Genomic DNA, 20,243 nt, shown 5'->3' on the forward strand with positions numbered 1-20,243 from the left:
TGAATCGCCGGGTCCTTGCAGATGCGCACTCTTTCTGCCGCCCCACCGTCATCGAAAGGAAGACGCATTGTTGCCGTCTTGGAGCACTCTCTACAAACTTTTGAATAATATCATAGTCGCGCATTCATCCTCGGGAGTTTGCGACACTCGCACATCTACAGCGACGTTTTCGCAACGCGATTGTCCGACGCGACGGCGCTGCGCAAGATAGAATCTGGGCCGACACTTCAGTGAGAGACATCCATAGTGAAGCAGACTCCAAGACTGGACACGCCAAGATGGCACCCAAGAAGGCGCGCGATCGCAAACGGCAGACCAAAATCAACTTTTCACCTGCCTCCCAATCCTCACCTGCGACTAAATCGACTGCCGCCACAACCATGGGAACCTCGCCGTCGCGGCCGAACCTCACGGCTACGACGCCGACAAGACGAGCGCCTAGCAGAGTTTCCAACAAGAGCAACAACAACAACAAGCATGATTCTTCGAGCGAGGCCGAGTTGGTAGTGGGAACAAACAAGGCGATGCGGTTAGGGATGCCAGTCGGGGGCACAGCGCGTGGTATGTTCGATGGATCCAACAATGGCTCTGCGAGCTCCAATACGTCAGAAGAGGAGGACGAAGTACAAGTGGAGCAACCGAAGTCGCGAAAGCGGAGACGCGCAGCGACACCCAGCGAATCTGAAGACGAGGAACCGACAGTCACAGTCATCCCGCGCAAACGACAACGCCGTGTTATCGAGATCGGATCTGATACATCGGAGAAACCGAAGAGCAAGAATAAGGAAGAGAAAAGGAAGACTAAGTCTTCGAAGGCCAGCAAACGGCGAGAGAGGAAGGAGAGTACACCAGAGGAGGAAGAGTTGCGGCCTGCGCCTCGCAGCAGCCGAAGAAAGACTGCGGAGAAGGCCCCGACACCAGACGAAGACGAGGATGAGGACGAACCCCTTACCCCAGCACCGAGCTCGAGGCGGAAGATCGTCCGCAGGCGTTCTCCATCCGCTGAAGAAGAAGAGCAGAGCCCACCTCGAAGCACGAGGCGCAGACTGAAAAGACGAAAGTCGCTATCAGAAGATGAGGAAGAGCCGTCAGCCACGCCTCAACTTACAAATCGTGGGGATTCTGCGTCTGGCAATGAAGATGAGGAAGAGGGCGAGGGAAGCGCAAACAATGACGAGAACGACGAGGAGCAAGACGAACTGAAAGAGGAACTTGCGTTTCTGCGATCCTCACCATTACCGGATCGCGGTAGACTGAGAAGCACGCAAGGCAAGCCCAAAAACAGACGCCAGGAAGCTCTAGAGGCATTGAAAAGGCGACGTGCCGGTACCAATGAACCGCCCTCTTCTGCGACACCTGGGCGCAAAAGAGCGCTTGTGGTGGAAACAGACTCCGAGTCTGAACTCGAGGTTATTAAGGAAGAACCAGACAGTGATCTTGAGATCTTGGAACAAGATGACATTGAAGACGACGAACAAGAGTCAGACCGCGATGCCAACGCCCTTGACATGTTCCAAGAAGATCAAGAAGATGAGCATTTCATTGACGACGATCCGGATAATGTGATCGGAGAACCGTCTGTCAATGACGATCTCGATGAAATGCGTCTGGCGTTCAGTCTGTCGCGTGCGAAAACACGGGATTTGTTCAAGCACGCTGTTGAGTGGATGGTCATGAAGAAGATTCATCCAGCGTTCGATGCGGAGAAGAACGTCTACGTGCTGACTTTCCGCAAACTGGACGATGAAGTGAAGGGTCTCGCAGGTTCCAAGTACACATCCTCAGCCTGGACAGCAGACTTTACTAGAGCCATTCGCGCAAGACCGTTGCTATTGATGAACGAACTCAGCGCTGCCGAAAGGGCGGTGATGTCACCACATTGCGAAGCATGCAACCGAACCAACCACACAGCTAGCTTCGAGGTCCTCTTCCAAGGCCAGCCCTACCACCCGGAGACACTGGAACCTCTTGCCAATGCCTCAGATGACAGCGATAGCGACAGTGACTCCGCCTTATCCGCCGACTCTGAAACCCACCTCAACGGCGAAAAGCCAACCTTCAACTACCAAGGGGACCGAATACCACCAGAGTCCCACCGCTTCCCACTGGGTTCGACTTGCAAAGCTAATGCCCAAGTTGCGCATACATTGTATCACTGGCGCTACAATCTCTACCAGTGGGTCAAAGACTACCTCAAAGACGAGGGATATCTCACGGCGGAGAAGTTAGTCAAGCGAGATGGACGAAGCGATCGCAAGAGGGAAAAAGAGGCACGAAAGATTGTGGATACTATGGAGGAGAACGGGCGCATCAGGCAGCTCTACCACTCGTACAAGGATCAGCTTAGGGCAGCGGTGGAGGCAGATAATGACTATGCGAACGGGTGGGGAAGGAGAGGTTGATGAGTTGTGCGTCTGCTTCGAGGGACAGAGCGGCACTGGTAGCCTGGGTTACTTTGTTATTGACGACGGAGCTGGCTTGTATATCAGCACATCATCTCGATCGATAACGAGCGTGGACGTTGAAATGACGATGAAGAGAAGTCCAACGTATCAATTCGTAACTTTTGGGTATCATATGCTTCGTGACTATGGTGTTCGAACCCTTCTTTCTTGCCTATTCCAACTCAAAGCATCTCGTCTTCTTCCACAGGCGCCGGAGCGCTCTGCGCAATCTCCACATCTACCTCCTTGCCGTCGCCCTTGACCTCGCCATCTTTGACCTCAGCACCTTCCTCGTCCATATCCTCATCACTAACCCACTCCCTCTCCTTCCGCTTCTCCTCCGCCTCCAACTGCTCAAGCGCAACTTGCTTCTTCGTCTTCTTCGTGCCATCGCCATTGACGTCCTCCCATTGCTTGGCCCTATCCTTGATCTTCTGTTCTTTGCCCACACTCTTCATCCGCTTCTTCTCGAGCTTCTCCATGTTTTCCTCCGCACGGTCGAGGCCCTTTTCGTAGCGTAACCGTTGTGCGCGGGTCATGTTTGTGCCTTTCTTACGCTTCTTCTGGATGCCGGCATCTTTTGCGGCGAGGGCGTGGGGGTTTACTTTGGAGGGCCGCGATGGCGAGGCGGAGTCGCGGGTTGTGTGGGCGGGTTTTTGGGCGGCTTTGTCGAGGTTGAGGGAGGGGGAGACGGCGCGACGGGCGGTGCGGGAGTGAATGCTCACCGCTGTGTGGTTGTTAGGAGTTGTTCATGAGGATGGTGTATTCGTGGTACATACGGCGCTTCTTGACCTTTGCTGTCTTTGCCATTGTGTTGGCTTATGGCTGTCGCTACAGAGTTCCGGTGGTGTGAAGGGATTGAGCAAAGACGCGCGATTCAGTATTCGAATCGCGGTACGTGGTATAGTCTCTAGTGAAATCTCGTATGCAGTCGAAAGAAGTCTCAACTGGAGCCAAAATCATCTCCAAAAGTCCCCACTAGCTCGTGCCCGGGGGATCCACTTGAGCCGCTAGCGCGCTCCCGCACCTTCCCCGATGACCCTTCAGAATCGCGTGCCTCGCCCTTGGCCTAGATATTCACGCCGTTCCGCCACCACCGCCGTCTCGCCCCGACTGTCGCACTCAGTCTCTCGCCCATGTCGCAGACAAACACACCGCCGCGTTTGCTCTGTCTGACTACATCCATGCGCTGGCCCGAAGGTTGAAAGACCCACCATTTGCGCCTGCAACCGCTACCCATACTCCTAGTTCAACCTGGAAAAGCCTTTCGCTACCGCCGCTCCCACAGCCTGCCTGTAGCAGCCTAGCGTTTCAAATTTATTCCTACCTTGCACCCAGCTATGAGCTACGCAGAGTACCCCGAATTCGAGGCCTATCAACAACGCTGGAACACAACCCAGTCGCATACCACCATCACGTCCGCTCTGCTCGGCGCTATCATCGGCCTATACGTCCTCTTCAAAGCCTTGGACGTACTCGGATTTCCCGTCTGGGATTTTACACAGCGCTTTCTCGAGATGGCGACCGACGTCCTGCGTATGCGCAGCGCCTCCTTCAGCTCAACAACCTCCAACACCAGCGACGACGACACCATACAACAGGGCGGCATGTTCGGTAGCCTCTTTGGCATGAGTCCGGGAAATCTACTACAGAAAGGGGTACGAGGGTAAAGTAGCCGCCACGAATAGCTGTCAAGATATTTTGCTAACTTATTACTAGTATGTAGCCCCCTTGCTATACTTTGCTAACGCGGTTCTAAGACATCTTACTATTCGTGCTGACAGCTTGATAGGTGTCGCGAACGCCTTCTCGCATGGCCCCAGCGACGTGCCACCAGGCCTGGGCAATATCAGCAATTCTTGTTACCAGAACAGCGTTATCCAAGGCCTCGCCTCCCTTCCATCGCTACGCGACCACCTTTCCAAGACGACCTCCGCACACCCCACGCTTACCTCGGAGAGCACAAATGGCGCGCTATTCGATATCATCACTAAGCTCAACGACCCTGCGAATACGGGTCAGCATTTCTGGATCCGTGGCAAGTTGAAGTCGATGAGCACTTTCGAGCAGCAGGATGCGCAGGAATATTATAGCAAGATATTGGATGCGCTCGACGAGGAGGTCAAGAAGACTGCGAGCAGTAAGAGGCGATCGTCAGTCTCGTGGCTTGAAGTCACAAAGAGCCTCAGTGACTCTAAGGACCTGGATGAGAAAGCGCACGACGGAACAGAAAAAGGATCGGACGCGACGGAAACATCACCTCAGATTCCATCGAACCCGCTCGAGGGACGCCTCGCCCAGCGCGTTGGCTGCACATCTTGCGGCTACTCTGAAGGCCTCACGCTCATTCCGTTCAACTGCATCACCGTATCCCTTGGCAGGAACTACAATTACGACGTCCGTGAATGTTTAGATGAGTATACCACCCTAGAATTCATCGATGGCGTCGAATGCGCAAAGTGCACGCTGCTTAAGCTGGAGAAAACACTCGCGCCCCTAGTTGCTGGCAAGCCGGAATCGCCGCTGAAGGCAAGACTAGACGCTGTACAGGAAGCACTCGAAAAGGAGGATTTCGAAGACAAGACTCTGCTGAAGACTCTGAACGTGCCAAAGAAGAACTGGGTGCAGAGCACAAAGTCGAAACAGGCAGTCGTTGCGCGAGCGCCCCAATCGTTAGTCCTTCACGTCAACCGAAGCAGCTTTAACGAGTATACCGGTATGCCGTTCAAGAACACCGCAGGCGTCGCATATCCCTCAGTGTTGGATCTTGGGAACTGGTGCTTGGGTGGCATTCCTCATGGTTCACAAAAGCCCGCTGCATCGGAAGAAGAGTGGCCAAAGGATCCCAGACAGTCGATGCTAGCAAGGGATGAGCCCATGACAGACTCGCCCTTCCAATACCGACTGCGCGCCGCTGTCACGCACTATGGTTCGCATGGTAACGGTCACTACGTCTGCTACCGCTCGCACCCTAAACCTGCGCCTAAGCCCAAGAGCGATGAAGATGCTGAAGGGTCATCAACCAAAGAAGGGGAGGGCGAAGACGTTGCGATGGAAGACTCACAAGAAGACTCATCGGCACCACAGCAAGAACAATGGTGGCGCTTCAGCGATGACAGCGTATATCCCGTATCCGAGGAAGAAGCGCACCAAGGCAATGTCTTCATGCTCTTCTATGAGCGCATCGACGAAAGCACTCCTTTATCGCCAGACGCCAGAGTAGAGTCTACGTCCGCAGCAGAAGAGGCGCCTTTGCCACCAGCTGATCTTCCCGTCGACGCATCAATGGTTGTGGACGATGAAGCCGTCAAGGTCGCCCTGCCTGAAGACTCCGACGACGACCTCCTCGACACCCTCCCCACCCCAACACAACCACCTCCCACTCTCGACCCAGCATCACCAGCACCTCCAGCCCCAGAACCCGCCTCCCCCTCCCTCACAATCAGCACCCCCACCGAGCCCACCCACCCGATCATCCAACACGACCCCGAAACCGAAGCCAGCGACGCAGAATCCGAAGACGCGCCTTCTACCCAACTCACCTCGGATTACGAGTCTGAAACCGATGTTTCGACGCCGCCGAAATCTACGCCTACTTTGCCAAAGGTCAGTCCGCATCTTATGCGCACGGCGGGGAATGCGTCGAGTAGAGGGGATAGTGGGAGGCAGAGTTTGCCGTTGGTGTCGGCTACGTAGTTTGGCAGCGGCGCGAAACGGATTAAGCTGGAGGGTGCGTGGTGTGGTGTTTTGTAGACCAGGGAGGATAGTGGAGAGTTGAGGATAGTGCTGGCGCGTGGATGAAAATGAGGGTGTTGAATGTTTTACATGGGACTTGGCGTTGAGGTTACCTGTTTGCCCGACAGGGTCAGGTTGGCGTTTTTGACTCATCTTTTCCGTGTGGGTATCGTATAGCTAGTTTTCTGAGGTCATTGCTATTCTTGACTGCTATGCTATCAATTCTTCAAACACAGTACTTTTAGTCTTCTTCAAACGTATTGTGAGGTAGTCATATTCTTAGTCGGGCTTTCTATGTACTCATCTATGCTAATATCCCGTACTTCGCTCCCAAAAATGCAATGCCAAACGCTCCTATACATCATGCATCTATATACATTATACATCAACCAGATCTTGATCTCACGCCTGAGAACCCTGCATCACAACATCCCCATCCCCATCATCAACTCCCTCCTGCGTCCCCGCCAGACTCGCCGTGCCCTCCTCCCCACTCTCCTCAGTCCAATTCTCGCCTCTCCAGCCTAGGCCCGCCCACTCCCTACCCGCGGTGCGCATGACAGCGTCGAAATCTACATCGGCATCGAACCACCTATCCTTCCTCTTGGTTTCCCTGACACCACCTTCGAGTGCTACACGGCTTGCGCGCGTGGTTCTACCTCTTTTGCCTCCTATTCCACCAGCACTAGTCAGTAAGCTTGACATGCGGACGCGTTGTTCTTCGAGGATCTGCTCGTGCGCTACGATGCTGCGGACGTAAGGTGCTAGGTCGAGCGTGATGATGCTGAATGTGCGGTCGAATGAGGATGGTGTGAGAGTGAATGAAGTGCGCTCGGGGAGGAGTTGGTCTGGTGGCGCGGCGAGAGGGTCGAGGGCTCCTGCAAAGTCAAGACGTGTGAGGGTGGTGTCTGCGTTTCGGTTTCTGCGATGCTGGAGTATAGCCTTTGCGTAGTCGGTTTCTGTGCGTAGATAGGAGGTTGCTGATAGGCTGTGGCTTTGGGAGAGGTCCGGGTATGTACGCTGGATGAGAAGATGTGTTTGTGTGGAGAAGGCGGTGTCGAGGTTCAAGAAGTCTGAGCTATGATCGACTTGGAGTAGAGGTGCGGCAAGCGTATAGCTAAGGCGTGCTTTGTCGGTAATTAGTGGCTGGGTGGAGTCGGTAGGCTGGTCAGAGCTGGACTCATATGTGGGCAGGTCGACGCGACAGAACACGTCGGCGGCACTGAGCGAGTCGGTGTAATCCTCCAGACGCGCGAGCTCTTTCAGTTGGTCAGCCCGGTCCCTGTTGGGTGTTCCGGATGACTGTGCACCGATTGCTTCAGAGACTCCCCACGCCGACGGGCTGATACCCCAATCAGCCCAGACTTCCTGCAAAAGCTCTTCTTCCTTATCAAATGCCGGATTGCCCTGCGTTTCGAAGACGTTGTGTGATAGCCAACCCATGCCAGATGTGTATGTGCCTCCACTGGCAACTCTCAATGTTTGACCGTGTTCGTCCAAGTCTTTACCAGGTGGCCAACGCTGGTACATCCACTCGAGGCCTCCCTTCCTATCGCCTACAGACATCTGGCACCAGAAGTCAAGTTCCATGATACTAGCTCGTAGGTCGTGGTCCTTCGATTCATACATTTCTTTCACAGTCTGCCGCTCCAAGATGTGGCCTTCCCTGCCAGCAAGAACAAGCAAGTAATCTGTAGCCAAGTCCACGGGAGGGGGTGCTAGCCGAAGGACAGCTGCAAGGGGCAAGTCCTGCATGGGTATCTGCCGCTCATCGTTGCAAGTGATGACGATGGGACGCTTGGACAAAGAGGCAATTTTTGTAATCTGCGCCCAGAACTGCTGGTCTTCCTCGAAGAGTATATCAGCCTCTTCGATGAGGATCAGCGATTGCTTCTGCGAGTTGCGCGAGGCTTGTGCCATGGGCAGTGTAGCCTGGGCTACGGGTGCTGGGCCTTTTCCGACTTCTGGTATCTTCGTCTTGACTTTCGGTTTGACCGTTCCGGCTCCGGGCTTGACTTGGAAAAAGGAGGTCATTGTCCCTTGTCGGCCACTGCTGATGTCCTCTTCTAGAGCAGTGTCTCTGTCGGCACCATTCGCGTCGTCGGCAGCTTGAGCGGTCTCTTGCACAGACGGTGCGTTGCGTTTGTGATTTACGAGGTGGTTCCCGGTCATATCACCGACCTTGTCTTGTATGTCCTTCCCTGAACGGCGCATACCGGCGTGAATCTCGAATACTTCGAATCCCATTTCCTTTGCGACGGCATGCACAGTTGCGCTTTTTCCGCAGCCGTGAGGACCGCTGATAAGTACGACGTTCTTATTACGCGTCCACTGCGGTTGCCTGTAAGATCTCGGCTGTGTGAAGCTGGTCCCTTCCGCAGCTGGGAGCATGACCATGTCCTCCTCATCCTCTTCATCGTCTGCTACAATGAAATCGTCTAGAGCTTTCTTCCGCTTCTTCCGCGGCGGCTGCTTGACATCCAGCGTTGTAGCGACTTTGGCTGCGCCGCTTACAGCCATGACGGTCAGACTCTGTAGCCAGTCTTTGAGAACCACTGCGTCCATGCCAGTTTGCAAAACGTGCGATGTACTCTTCGGGCAGTACTTTAGAGTCCATGGTTGGGACTCGCATTTGGCCTCGTCAAATGGCGTGAGACAATGCTCGATTTCTCGGAACAGATCTTTGACAGCGGGGTGAGACGGCTTCTCTGGGAGCTCTGAAGAAGGTAACTGGGCCAGTAGTTGTCCACGTACCAGGCGCTGGATCTCCGACCCAGTGGTAAGTAGCCTTTTGGGCAGACGAACATCTTCAGGAGGCTCAAACTCGGAAACTGATCGAGTCTCGCTCCTACTGCAACCCTGAAGGCCTCGCGCCAGCCTCGCGACCACGTTCTCGTGTTCCGGTAGTATCACCACAGCTTGCTTCAGCTTGCGAGGTCTGAGTGGCAATTGCATACATGTGGCATTGTCTAGACGCGGCGATGGGGATTCCAGGTTGCGGACATGCGCGTTCTCACGAGTGGGCCAGCAGACTTCGTTGAGACCAGATTGTTTTCCCGTATTACTTGTCTGCAATCCTCGCCTAAAAACCGGTGGGCCCTCAGGCGATGGATCTCGTCGAGTCTCGGCGCGCAGCTTTCCCGGAGTCACAGCGCTCTTCCTTGGGGTTGGAGGTGGCAGTTGTGCGACGACTTTCGCTGGGAGAGCGTCATCCGGGGCTTTGCCGAGAAAGAAGGGATGTGTGCTCTTGGCCGGCCCAGCTGGTTTCGATGTCGCCTTCTTTTGGGCCGCTGGACGCGCTGCCAGCTTCTTCTTTGCGTTCAGAATCTCCTCAATTTTCTGGCCCAAAGCAGATCGGCTTGCTGCATCAGTTCCGTATCGTATGACTGTCACGGTGGGAAGTATCTTTGGCTTCGCGCGCGGGCGACCTCTTCTTTTCTTCGGTGACGCTACGGTATCGAAAGCTGGTTTCGGTGGGCTGGACACTAGTCTGCCGCTCTTGGTAACTCTTATCTGCTTCTTCGGGGTTGTTTGCTGAGGTTCGTCTGCGACAGGACCGGATGGAAAGGCGGCTGCATCCAAGTCTGGCAGAGGCTGTGTGCTAGGCGTAACAGCTTCTTCCGGTATCGCATCCACCACCATGTCGCCTATATGAGGAGCTGGTTCTTGTAGCCCTTGTACCTCAAGGGGCCTCGCAGCTTCCACCTGCAGTTGTTGGTGCCAATTGTAAGCATTGGGTTCCGATTGCGCTGAAGTCGGTGGAATGGAAGGCTCTGGCGACGCGGTCTTCTGCCTCTTCCTCCGCTCGTGGTTTGGGTCGACCTCTAGTGAAGCCTCTACGGGTATGTTCGCGTTGCCTGAGTTGGCTCGATCGTTGTTTTGTATCGTCGGAGGGCGAGTGAATTGGTCTAGAGAGGCTTGGTTCTTCGCGTGAGAAGCTACCTTTTTGCTCTTTGAGGGATCGGCCTTTCGTGGCCTCTTCTTCTGTCCTTGGGTGGAATTGGCATCGGCCTCAAGGGTTTCTGGATCGTCGAGTGCATGATCGATGGGGGTTGCGTTTGCGTTTGCGATTGGCGCTGGGTCTGGTACGTGACCGTCTAGGGATTAGGTAAGCGCGGGATTTGCGAGTTGTGTGGTGGCATACTGGAAGTTTTGGTAAAGAATGGATGCACGTTCTTGCCCTCTAGATTCATTGCAGATTGTACTGCTGTGAGGGCCATTTACAGATTGTGAGATTATGCGAGTGGTCCAGACATGAGTGAGAAGCAGATGTAGTAGTGACAGGGTGTGGCAGGTGATTGCAATAGCCGGAGTCGCAGGGTGAAGGCGTGTGGTCGCCGTCGCCGTCAACGATGATCGAAGACACTTCCGGGGACACGCGACGTGACGCGCCGACGCGCTAAGGGCGCCACTAAGAGCCACACTTTAGCCTCCGCCAAGATTTCGCACCGCCTGCCTTTCTGCCGGAGCTCCAATCTTTTTTTCGACAGAGACTCGACCGCGCAACCACAGCACGCGCCTCACCCTACGGTTCACGCAGACCTCAGCTTATCCGACACCCGGGTCTGGCAAACATCATGCCGTTCGACCAACCGATTGGCGCTCCATTCACATTGGCCTCGCTGTCCAGGCCCATCGGCTCCACCAACGGCCATGTTCACGCTGCTGGAGTATGCAGCATTAGCGGCATAAAGAAGAGGAAGCGCACCGAGATCGCAGTCGGCGTCGATGGAGAGGGTGTGTCCATATACAGCGTAGGTACTTTTTTTATTGCGACATGGGATATGCGCTCAACTCTTTCCCAGCTCCAAAATCCTCAACTCGTCACTTCCTATGCGCTACCGCCGAGCGCAACCTTCGCGGCCGCCCCGTACTCGATCTATCGCAAAGGCTCTTCGAAGACTTCGACACAGCGCTTTACCTACGTTTCCCTAGCCGCGTCGTCACCGGCCGAGAAGCCCTCACTCGTGTGCTTCCACGATAAATCGTCTGGCGACCACACCGAGACCACCAAGACGTTGTATACGCCCCCCGATGTTGCGCGCGTCTCGACACTTGAATCGCTCCCTGTCGCACCTGGCGGCTCAGCTAATGATGCGACGCACGATATACTGGCGACTTTCGACAACGGAGATGTCATGTCTCTGTCAGCCGATCTCCAGGATGTCAAGTGGGCCGTAAACTTGAAGGTCCTCCTACCGTCCAGAGGCACCGACGTGGATATCGAGCACGTTACCCTCGCCAGTGCCAGGTCGGTTATACGAGGGCTCCTGCGCAGCCGACAAGACATCGCTACCATCTTGGATCCCACTCCAGACGAAACCTCGGATCTTCTCGACCTTGTTCAGGTTCTCTGCATCGTCGAACGTAAAGCAGAAAAAACGAGGACACTCACCCTTGTTCAAGTACAGCCAAGATCCGTCGATCTTACTACGGACCAGCTCTCGCCGCTGAAACACCTAGTATCGTTGGACCTACCGCAATCAAAGGCCTCAACCGCACGGGCTCCTACATCTCAGATCGCTCTATACCCTTCCAGTGGTGCCCTTCACATCTTCGCAGGCGGGAACCTGCTATCTTACGACTTGTCTGGAACTGTACCAAAGCTCCAGTCGGAATTTGCGCTTCCCGGGTCGGCTGTCGACTCTTTCCTCAGAACTTCACAAGATGTCATCTTCACCACGTCGCAAAATACATGCCGAGTGTTCGATGTCAAGTACAACTCTTTGCAAGCTGTGCAATCCATGAACCCTAGTCCGTCCACATCCGAGTCTCTTAGCCCATCGAAGAAGAGGAAGCATACGCAGCCCGAGAGCGACGAGCAGAAGGTTTCACCATGCAGCCTCGTGGCGTACTACGCCGACACCGGACTGATTGTTGCTGCTCGAGAGGACGAGATATTTGGTATGCAGTTTGGTGGAGCAGGATCGCGCAAACGGACCAAGACCGAAGGTACTCTTCTTATCGACGCTCTTGGCAAGGGAATCGCACCAGAATCGACTCTCAGCACAGGCGACGCTCAGAAATGGCAGGAGCGAAAATGGAAGCTCAACAAGTACGCCACAAGGGGCAAGATTGCAAAATTCGAGCGATCCTTTGCGACAGACCTGGGCATCGAAGTTGAGTCTGCCGATGCAGCTCAGAAGCACGAGAATGAGATAGATGGCGGACCCTTGACGAACGGAGGGGGTCCAAGTCTTCCTGACGATGATGCCATGGTCGTTGACAAACTCGACGATGAAACTTCCAAGGACGACCTGCCCAGATGGACAATTCCCAAAACCATTCCTGGCCACCAACGACAGCAATACCGTCAGTATGCACTATACGCATTGAGTAAGATTTTCTATCTGGTAGATGCCACCGAAGAGGAATCACAGGGACAGTTGAGGGTCGGCTTCTTCCCACCCAACGTTTTCCAGTGGCTCCTACAGATTGGACATCTTACCAAGGAGTCCATCCGCAGATCCCTCTTTGATGGAACAAACGAGCAAATGCAGTCAGCTTCCGCTATCGTGGATGGGGATATCGTCAAGGCTTTGGTCGAATACGATCCCGATCTGCACATCCTCTCGGCAGTACTCAATCACACTCAGTTCCTCCCAGTGGGCGAGGTCGTTCAAGCTATCAAGCTTCTTATCCAAAGTATAGATGACGAGCCAAAGGATAATGAAGCAACAAAGCTTTTGACGAATGGCACCAATCCATCAGACGACGACATGGACCTGGACTTTGCTACCGAGCTCGAAGCAGCCTCGCACGAAATCGATCATGCCTTGTCAGTGCTTGACCATGGTCTGTTGACGCGCAGCCACACACTGCGACCCGCTCTGATTCGGCTCCATACCTTCTCAGCACCAATAGTCAGTGCAACTCTTCGCTCAATGTTGCCGCGGCGAGACCTCGAATCGCTGATTCGCCTTTTGCATCTGGAGTTGAAGAACGGTGGGTGGTCTTCGCCACTGGGCTTTGTAGAGACAGAGTTGCCTCATGCTGAGAACTCAGGCGATGACCCTGACGACCATGCAGTCGCCATCATTGCTTCTCTTCTCTCTACCACTCTCGACGCCATTGGCGCAGGAGCTTGGTTGGCTTCTGTCGGCACAGTCTCCGCCTCAGAAACCGGAGAAGACATGCTCAAATCGTTGAACCGGGATGCATCTGTAGCACTGAGTGGTTTCTTCGAAGCTCACTTCATACGTGGTCTACTTTCAGAGTTCCTACGCTACGCTTCCACTGTACCGACATCGAAGAAGCCCTCTAACAAGACTTTGGAGGTACAAGGCAAACCATTCGGTGTCGCGAGCAAGCTTAGTGGAGAGGAAGATTTGCCTATGCTGCCGCTTGGAGCCAAGGCAGACCAGGGCGTGGAGAAGATGAAGAGCGGCAAGGGAGGAAAGAAGGAGCCGCGAAGCAAAAGAGAGATGGGTATGCTGATCAGCAAACGCGTGCCGAAGTACAGCTTCGAGCGCATTGTTGTATAGGGCATTGCTTTTGAAGTTTGTATATAGCAGCATATACCACAGATCGTACGAACTACCAAGCATCTTCTTTTCGGCGTTACCAATACAGATAGCCCGGACGAATCTGATGAACCTTCGCGTGCCCATGCCGTATGCCGACTTTGCGACATTGCGACATTGCAATTACAAGCGGATGATAACCCAGACCGAAGGCCCGAATGGCTGGGAAGTCCCTGTGACTAACCTTTAGATCTGTCTTAGCGCGCGGCTTGGCCACTCACATCACGGACCATGACGTCGACCGCGCGCGTGAAAAATGCCGAACGCGGCGCGACTCTCGGGTGCGGAGGATCGGTGGCCCCTATGGGGATTCGTTGGGCGATCTAGCCTTGAAGGACTCTCAATAATGTCTTAACTGTTGCTGGATTCATCTCTCGCTACCTGCTCATCTACCTGGGTAGTCGATTGAACTCACAGCGCCACAATGGCGTCTACCGCGACGGGCCGGAATGTTGCGGATAAGGAAGAGGTGGATTCCACGAACACAGCAGGGGAATCACCACGCGGCGAGCAGGGGCAGTCGGACGATTACCACCAAGATGCGACACTCACGGAGGACAGAGCAGATGGAGAGAAGAAAGAGAAGAAGCTGTCAAAACTCAAAGCAGCGTGGACTAAACTCGGTCTCGATCCGGGCACGCTCATGATGATGGGCAAGGCGGCACTGCCTCCGACAATTTGCCTTGCGATGTATCAGGCGACGCCCGTTGCGCAATACTTCACTACGTTGGGCTACCTGACTGCTATTATCAGTATCCTAGGGTTCTGCATCATGCCGCGCGCAAAGTTCATTCAGACGATGACGATGAACATATTGGCGACGTGTGTTGGTTCGGCTCTCGCTATGCTCATGGTTTGGTCGGGAGTCAAAGCCCGACAACATACGACTGTACCTGGAGCACCACCACAACGTTACAACTCTTCGCAGTCGGCAGTCCTTGGAGTGTGGCTTTTCTTCCAAATCTATGTTATCAATGCTATGAAGGCGAAGTTTCCCCAACTGGCTTTTCCGGCAATCATTTACGCAATTCAGGTCAATGTTGCAGCGACTAATGGCTTCTTGTTTCAAACAGTACCGCAATGCGAGTCCTTCATCAGAAGACTGCTAGTGGCATTCTTGACTGGTTTCGCGATCGCAACCGGAGTGGCCCTATTCATCTTCCCTGTTACATCGCGCAAGGTGGTGATGAAGGAAGCAGCAGGATACATTGGCTTGTTGCGAGGGACTCTGGGCGCGCACAAGAACTACATCCACAGCCTGGAAACAAGCGACATGTTCGGCGAGAAGTACGTGCCAGAGGACGGAGATGGGAAGAAGAAGGCGAAACCCAGGCCGGAAGTAGCGGCTATCAAGAAGATGACTGGTTCACTGCAGGCGTTGCACGGCAAGCTTACTGCGGACTTACCGTTTGCAAAGCGCGAGATCGCATATGGAAAATTAACGCCAGACGACCTCGAGGGCATGTTCAAGAACCTGAGGGCGATCATGCTGCCAATCTTGGGTCTCGGCTCGGTTATGGATCTTTTTGAGCGGGCGGCTGAAATCAACCACTGGGATGGACAAGAAGACGAACATGACGAGGAGATCAGAAGGCAAACCGTTCAGGAATGGAACAACATGTTTCAATTTGTTCATGAGCCGTTCAACAACATCTTCCAGGCTCTCGATGATGGACTTGCACACGTTATGTTTAAGTTGCAGCTGGCCAAGCCGCCGAAAAAGAAGAAGGGCCAGAACCAGGACGACGCTGAGGCGAAGGGTGACGCTATCAAACCAGGAGAACCGGGCTTCGCAGAGTACATGCAGAAGCAAGCCGACGCTTTCTTCAGCAGGAAGGAACCTACTTTGCGCCATTGGGTCGAAACCAAGGGCATCAAGCTTCGCGACGATTACTTCTCGTCTCCGTCAGCACTTGACGAAGAAACCCTGAAGCTCATGCCCAGCATCACCACACGAAACCGGGATCAACGACAGCTCTTCATGGTACTCTATGTCATGTTCCTACTCAACTCCATAAGTCGGTCCGTGATCGAATTCGTCAAATTCGCAGATGAGCGCGATCAAGCGACTTTGAAAAGCAAGTTCATCTGGCCTGGTGGACGGCGTTTCAAGAAATGGGCGAAGAGCATCTTCGCGAGCCAGGACTCCACCTCCGACGACGAGACGACAGTTGCCGGTTTCGACAGGAGCAACACGACAGTTTATATGGGTGAAGCGTACAAAGAAAAGAAAGACCCCGAGCATCTACCGCCTACAAACGCGTGGCAGAAGTTTGGCAATGGTGTACGTGGCATCTCACGTTTCCTGCGGAGTGATGAGTCGGCTTTTGGTTTCCGTGCTGCGTGTGCGACGATGAGTATAGCCGTCGTCGCTTTCCTCCGTCCAACGCAACAGTTCTTCGTCGAACAACGCTTGGTCTGGGCTCTGATCATGGTGGCCATCTCTATGACCCCGACAGCTGGCCAATCAATTTTCCAGTTCATACTCAGGATCGCAGGTACAGCCGTCGCAATGATAGTAGCCTGGCTCATTTGGTACATCCCTGGGCAACAGACTGCGGGTATCCTGGTTTTCCTTTGGTTCTTCGTCGCAATCGGCTTCTACATCCCATTAAAACGCATGGATCTCGTCATCGTCGGAATGATCAGTGTGGTCACTGCTACTATGATCGTCGGTTATGAACTCCAAGTTCGTAAGATCGGAGAGCAGGCCGCAACAGCAACGACGGGTCAACCGGCATATCCTATCTACACACTCGGCCCCTACCGTCTTGCCACTGTGGTCGGTGGTCTAGCTGTCGCCTTCTTCTGGACAATATTTCCCTACCCCATCACCGAGCACTCTGCGCTCCGACAGAAACTTGGCGGCGCGCTATACCTTTCGGCAAATATGTACAGCATCATGCACGAACAGGTCATGGGCCGCATCCGCGGTGAGCTAGGCGGCGACGAAGAGACTGACAAAGAGAGTCCAGGCTACCAGCTCGTCAAGGCTCGGAATAAGGTCTTCGCCAAACAGATGCTCACCCTGCAAGGACTGAAGATGCATGCCGGATTTGTCAAGTGGGAGTTCCCACTTGGAGGCAAGTTTCCCAAAGAAGAGTACGAGAAAATCATTGGTTACGTCGAGAAGTACGTATTACCCGCAACAATGCAGCACGGTAATGGATTGAGCATGACTAACAACACACATCAGCATCGTAAACTACACGGCCCTCCTAGGCTACGCCTCCCAAGCCTTCACCCACCCCTCCCTTAACCACCAATCCGCCGACCCCACATCCCCCGAAACAGAAGAAGCCGCCTTCCCCGACCACCATTCCGCGCAATGGTTCAATGACTTCCGCCGCGTCATCCTCTCCGCAAAAGTAACTTCGCATGAGATCACATCGCTACTCGCAATGCTCTCTTCCAGCGTCACAAACGCACAGCCCTTGCCTCCTTATCTACACGCCCCACCAGGTGGGCAGCTCAGCCGGAAACTAGAAATGGTGGACCCCGAGATCTTGAGCTTGAGACACATCGCCGAGCCAGGATACGCCGCGTTCGCGGTCATGAGTATAAGTACGAGGTGCATACACATGGATATTGAACGGTTGTTGAAGGCCGTCAAGGGGCTGGTGGGAGAGTTGGACTTCTCGTTCCACGTCGTTAGTACGAAGGATGCTGCTAGTTCGGATGAGACGCTTGTCAAGAGGAGTTCGAGGAAGCAGGATTAGACATGTTATGGATTGTACAGCTTTTGTAATGTTTGGTAATGGGAAAGAGATTCACACGGTTGTGTATAAGGTTGGGCAACGTTGGTTATGACAAAAGTGTAATAGTAAGAGGGGGCGTCCCCATCCATACGAAGAATCTAGCTAACGAGTGACGAGAAGATTTCATCGCCAACCGTGTTACACCACATCACCTCTCTCTCTCGTCAGCGCGCGCTGGAGTGTTGGACCCGGCGCCGCTGACTCAAGATATCCGAACATCCATCAGAGCGCACTAAACCATTCTCGCAGAAACGCTTGCCATATCATCCTCAAGTTTGAGCAAGAATTTACTGGCAAGTACCAACAGCCCTCGCGGAGAAGATGGGCTTGTTAGGACCGAAAGTACCGCAACGACCAGTGACGTCGTAGACGATGCTGTTGACGCTCGAGCAAGTGTTGTCAGAGTAGGCAACGACTAACACGATCAGATTAGTTCTCATCATCCCGAAACCAATTGCTTCATTCAAGGTAACTCACGAGTGCAACCAGCGGGCAGCGCCGGCAAGTCGGTAGGGAGGATCAACGCGGAGTCTGTGTTTCCGCTGAAGATGGGCGAGGTGGGGAAGCAGCTGCCATCGGCGGGGATGTAAGCGGTCGTGACGGCGATGCCGCTGTTGCAGCCTGGGCCAGAGTAGAACTTGAGAGGGATGGTGTTGAGGCGCTTGCTCATCTCCGTTGGGGCAGCGTTGATGCTGACGGCAGCGATGAGGAGGGCGATGGTGGTTGTGAACTGCATTTTGAAGGGTTTGTGGGGTTGGTCTGCTTGAGCGAAGTGTAGTGGAAGGTGTTAATGATATTGCTGTGATGGAGACTATATGATGGGTGATGCTGTAATATTTATACTTTGTCGTGAGGCTCATTTCCTGGGCAAGGTATGCCTAGCTGTTCACAAAGTTTCGTTAGCCTACCTCTGCTGACACGAAGGATGCCTCTTCGCACGGACGTCTCAACGAAGTTTGCATGGCCTATGGATCTCTTGAAGATGTTGGTGTGAATAGATACGAGGGCTGACGTCTGGACGATGTCGGCCTACGGCGCAGGTATAATGGTGCATCAAGCTCCCATATCCGACCCTGCGAGAGATCATTGGTCGTCCACTGGATAGGATTCTGGGAGGTCTGGCTCCAGGCCAAAAGAGGCGTTATTTCCAACACCTATGAGACTAGGCTGATGCTTTCGCGATGCTGTTGAGAGCTTGGGATGCACACTATCGCCTCACCGCCAGTAGTCGATAGTGTTGGTGGTGAGCCGAACTTGTCCATCCTTCTCTTCTAGAAGGCTGATTCACCCTCGTGGGTAGGCCATATCCTTCTTAGCGCATCTTACTGTGCAATAGTTGTGTGACCTATAGGTACATGCTACTGCTCGGCTCACTCAGAAAGCGCAACACCGATTGCGAACACGTAACAGCATCCGGGATAAGGCCGCGATGAGTCGAACGGATCGTCGGGTCGACTGGTACCTGTTGGAGGTAATACAACAGTATGCAGATGGGAGCCGCCAAGGTTGAGGAGGATGAAAGGGTATGCATCGTCTGCATGATCCTGCTGCACCGCATCGTCGGATATGTGGACCTTGTATTCCTTGATGCCATTACAGTCTTCGCAGCGAGATGCTTTGTGAGCAACGTATGAGTACGTAGATAAGGTGACAGACGCTGGTTTTGCGGAAACCGACGTTCTCATTGCTAAGAAAAGGCTGTGAGCTCTCCGATCCGATGTGTTGCTCGATCTCCCGTAAGCATAACCCAACCTGTCACTGGATGTGGCGCATTCCGAGTGAAGCTGACATGCAAGTGATGTGACCAACCTGCATTTCCAAGCAGAAGTTCTGACGTTCGTTTGCCTGACACCAGCTATCGAATCGATGATATGTTTCTTTTCTCGTATGAACCTGGTCTGCTACCCTGGTAGGCGATCCTGCGAGGCTGGACGTCCCGTGCCGCTGACAAGGTCTAGGCTTTCCGAAGGGGCCGCATGGTAGCGGAAGCGCTAGGTTCCTTGGTGAGCCATACGGAAGCGATGTTGGTGAGATGGGCTAAGCGCGAACGATGGCCTGCAGGAGGTGGTGCAGGTAGGTGTAGATGAACTGTACTAGGGAGGCCACGATGCGGATTGAGACTGATCATTGAGACACGATCTCATCTGCACCTCTTTCGTAAATCAACATGGTCGCTTTAATGGCGTGCGTTCGTATCCGAGCACCAGGCGTAGCAAGTGCCATTGTAGTATTTCACCACTCAGATCAGATGTTGCCACCCCGTAACTATAGGCTAAATGCGATGCGATGCAGGACTGGCCCACGGACTTCCTCGCTTCGAAACTGCAGCTCGGAGATGCTAACGCGAACCGATGACTTCGTACCACGTACTTTTGTTGGTCGAGAGGTGAGCATCATGCCCGGTGACGCCAGAAGAACAGATGGTGGCTTCAAACCATCTTTCCATTGGCAGTTTCTATCCACATTGCTCCAGGGTCGAGCGAGGTGGAAAGCAACAGCAGAAGGCTTGCGAGACGCCAACACCCTACTGTCTGGTTGATTTGAAAACAAGGTTGACTTTGCGCGATGAAGTGGGAGATGAAGGTCCAAGTGGCAGATGTGGAAACGAGGCAATCTCGCTGCTTAGTCATGTTTCAGCGGCGGGGCTGCGCCTGCCGTTAAGGTTCGCTTTCGACTACGCACCTGACTCCTAACACCAGCCTGTAACATCGTCATAACGAGATACTTGACACCTTTCTAGCACTTCTATTTGCTCCCAATCTGCATGAACACCATAAGCACCG

The 20,243-nt window shown here is 53.8% G+C and overlaps 7 protein-coding genes across 7 annotated transcripts; 4 read left to right on the forward strand and 3 right to left on the reverse strand.

Moving 5' to 3' along the window:
- Nucleotides 1-278: 278 nt before the first annotated feature.
- Nucleotides 279-2,402, forward strand: J4E88_000567 (uncharacterized protein; the record flags this gene model as incomplete). Its single annotated transcript, XM_049394241.1, has 1 exon — nt 279-2,402. The coding sequence occupies one exon, from the start codon at nt 279-281 to the stop codon at nt 2,400-2,402; it is 2,124 nt and encodes a 707-aa protein (XP_049260070.1).
- A 224-nt stretch (nt 2,403-2,626) lies between these two features.
- On the reverse strand, nt 2,627-3,254 carry J4E88_000568 (uncharacterized protein; the record flags this gene model as incomplete). The annotated part of the gene is made up of 2 exons (XM_049394242.1): nt 2,627-3,171; nt 3,224-3,254. 2 exons carry the CDS (start codon nt 3,252-3,254, stop codon nt 2,627-2,629), a joined length of 576 nt encoding a protein of 191 aa, XP_049260071.1.
- Nucleotides 3,255-3,784: 530 nt separating this feature from the next.
- Nucleotides 3,785-6,140, forward strand: J4E88_000569 (uncharacterized protein; the record flags this gene model as incomplete). Its single annotated transcript, XM_049394243.1, has 2 exons — nt 3,785-4,058; nt 4,237-6,140. The coding sequence occupies 2 exons, from the start codon at nt 3,785-3,787 to the stop codon at nt 6,138-6,140; spliced, it is 2,178 nt and encodes a 725-aa protein (XP_049260072.1).
- A 441-nt stretch (nt 6,141-6,581) lies between these two features.
- Nucleotides 6,582-10,372, reverse strand: J4E88_000570 (uncharacterized protein; the record flags this gene model as incomplete). The annotated part of the gene is made up of 2 exons (XM_049394244.1): nt 6,582-10,276; nt 10,324-10,372. 2 exons carry the CDS (start codon nt 10,370-10,372, stop codon nt 6,582-6,584), a joined length of 3,744 nt encoding a protein of 1,247 aa, XP_049260073.1.
- Nucleotides 10,373-10,756: 384 nt separating this feature from the next.
- Nucleotides 10,757-13,663, forward strand: J4E88_000571 (uncharacterized protein; the record flags this gene model as incomplete). The annotated part of the gene is made up of 2 exons (XM_049394245.1): nt 10,757-10,933; nt 10,985-13,663. 2 exons carry the CDS (start codon nt 10,757-10,759, stop codon nt 13,661-13,663), a joined length of 2,856 nt encoding a protein of 951 aa, XP_049260074.1.
- Nucleotides 13,664-14,126: 463 nt separating this feature from the next.
- Nucleotides 14,127-17,421, forward strand: J4E88_000572 (uncharacterized protein; the record flags this gene model as incomplete). The annotated part of the gene is made up of 2 exons (XM_049394246.1): nt 14,127-16,834; nt 16,899-17,421. 2 exons carry the CDS (start codon nt 14,127-14,129, stop codon nt 17,419-17,421), a joined length of 3,231 nt encoding a protein of 1,076 aa, XP_049260075.1.
- Nucleotides 17,422-17,747: 326 nt separating this feature from the next.
- Nucleotides 17,748-18,196, reverse strand: J4E88_000573 (uncharacterized protein; the record flags this gene model as incomplete). The annotated part of the gene is made up of 2 exons (XM_049394247.1): nt 17,748-17,875; nt 17,938-18,196. 2 exons carry the CDS (start codon nt 18,194-18,196, stop codon nt 17,748-17,750), a joined length of 387 nt encoding a protein of 128 aa, XP_049260076.1.
- Between the last annotated feature and the right edge of the window lie 2,047 nt (nt 18,197-20,243).

The sequence above is a fragment of the Alternaria novae-zelandiae genome (assembly GCF_023758075.1).
Source record: "Alternaria novae-zelandiae strain BMP 2774 chromosome Unknown scaffold_1, whole genome shotgun sequence".
Classification (NCBI taxonomy): Eukaryota; Fungi; Ascomycota; class Dothideomycetes; order Pleosporales; family Pleosporaceae; genus Alternaria; species Alternaria novae-zelandiae.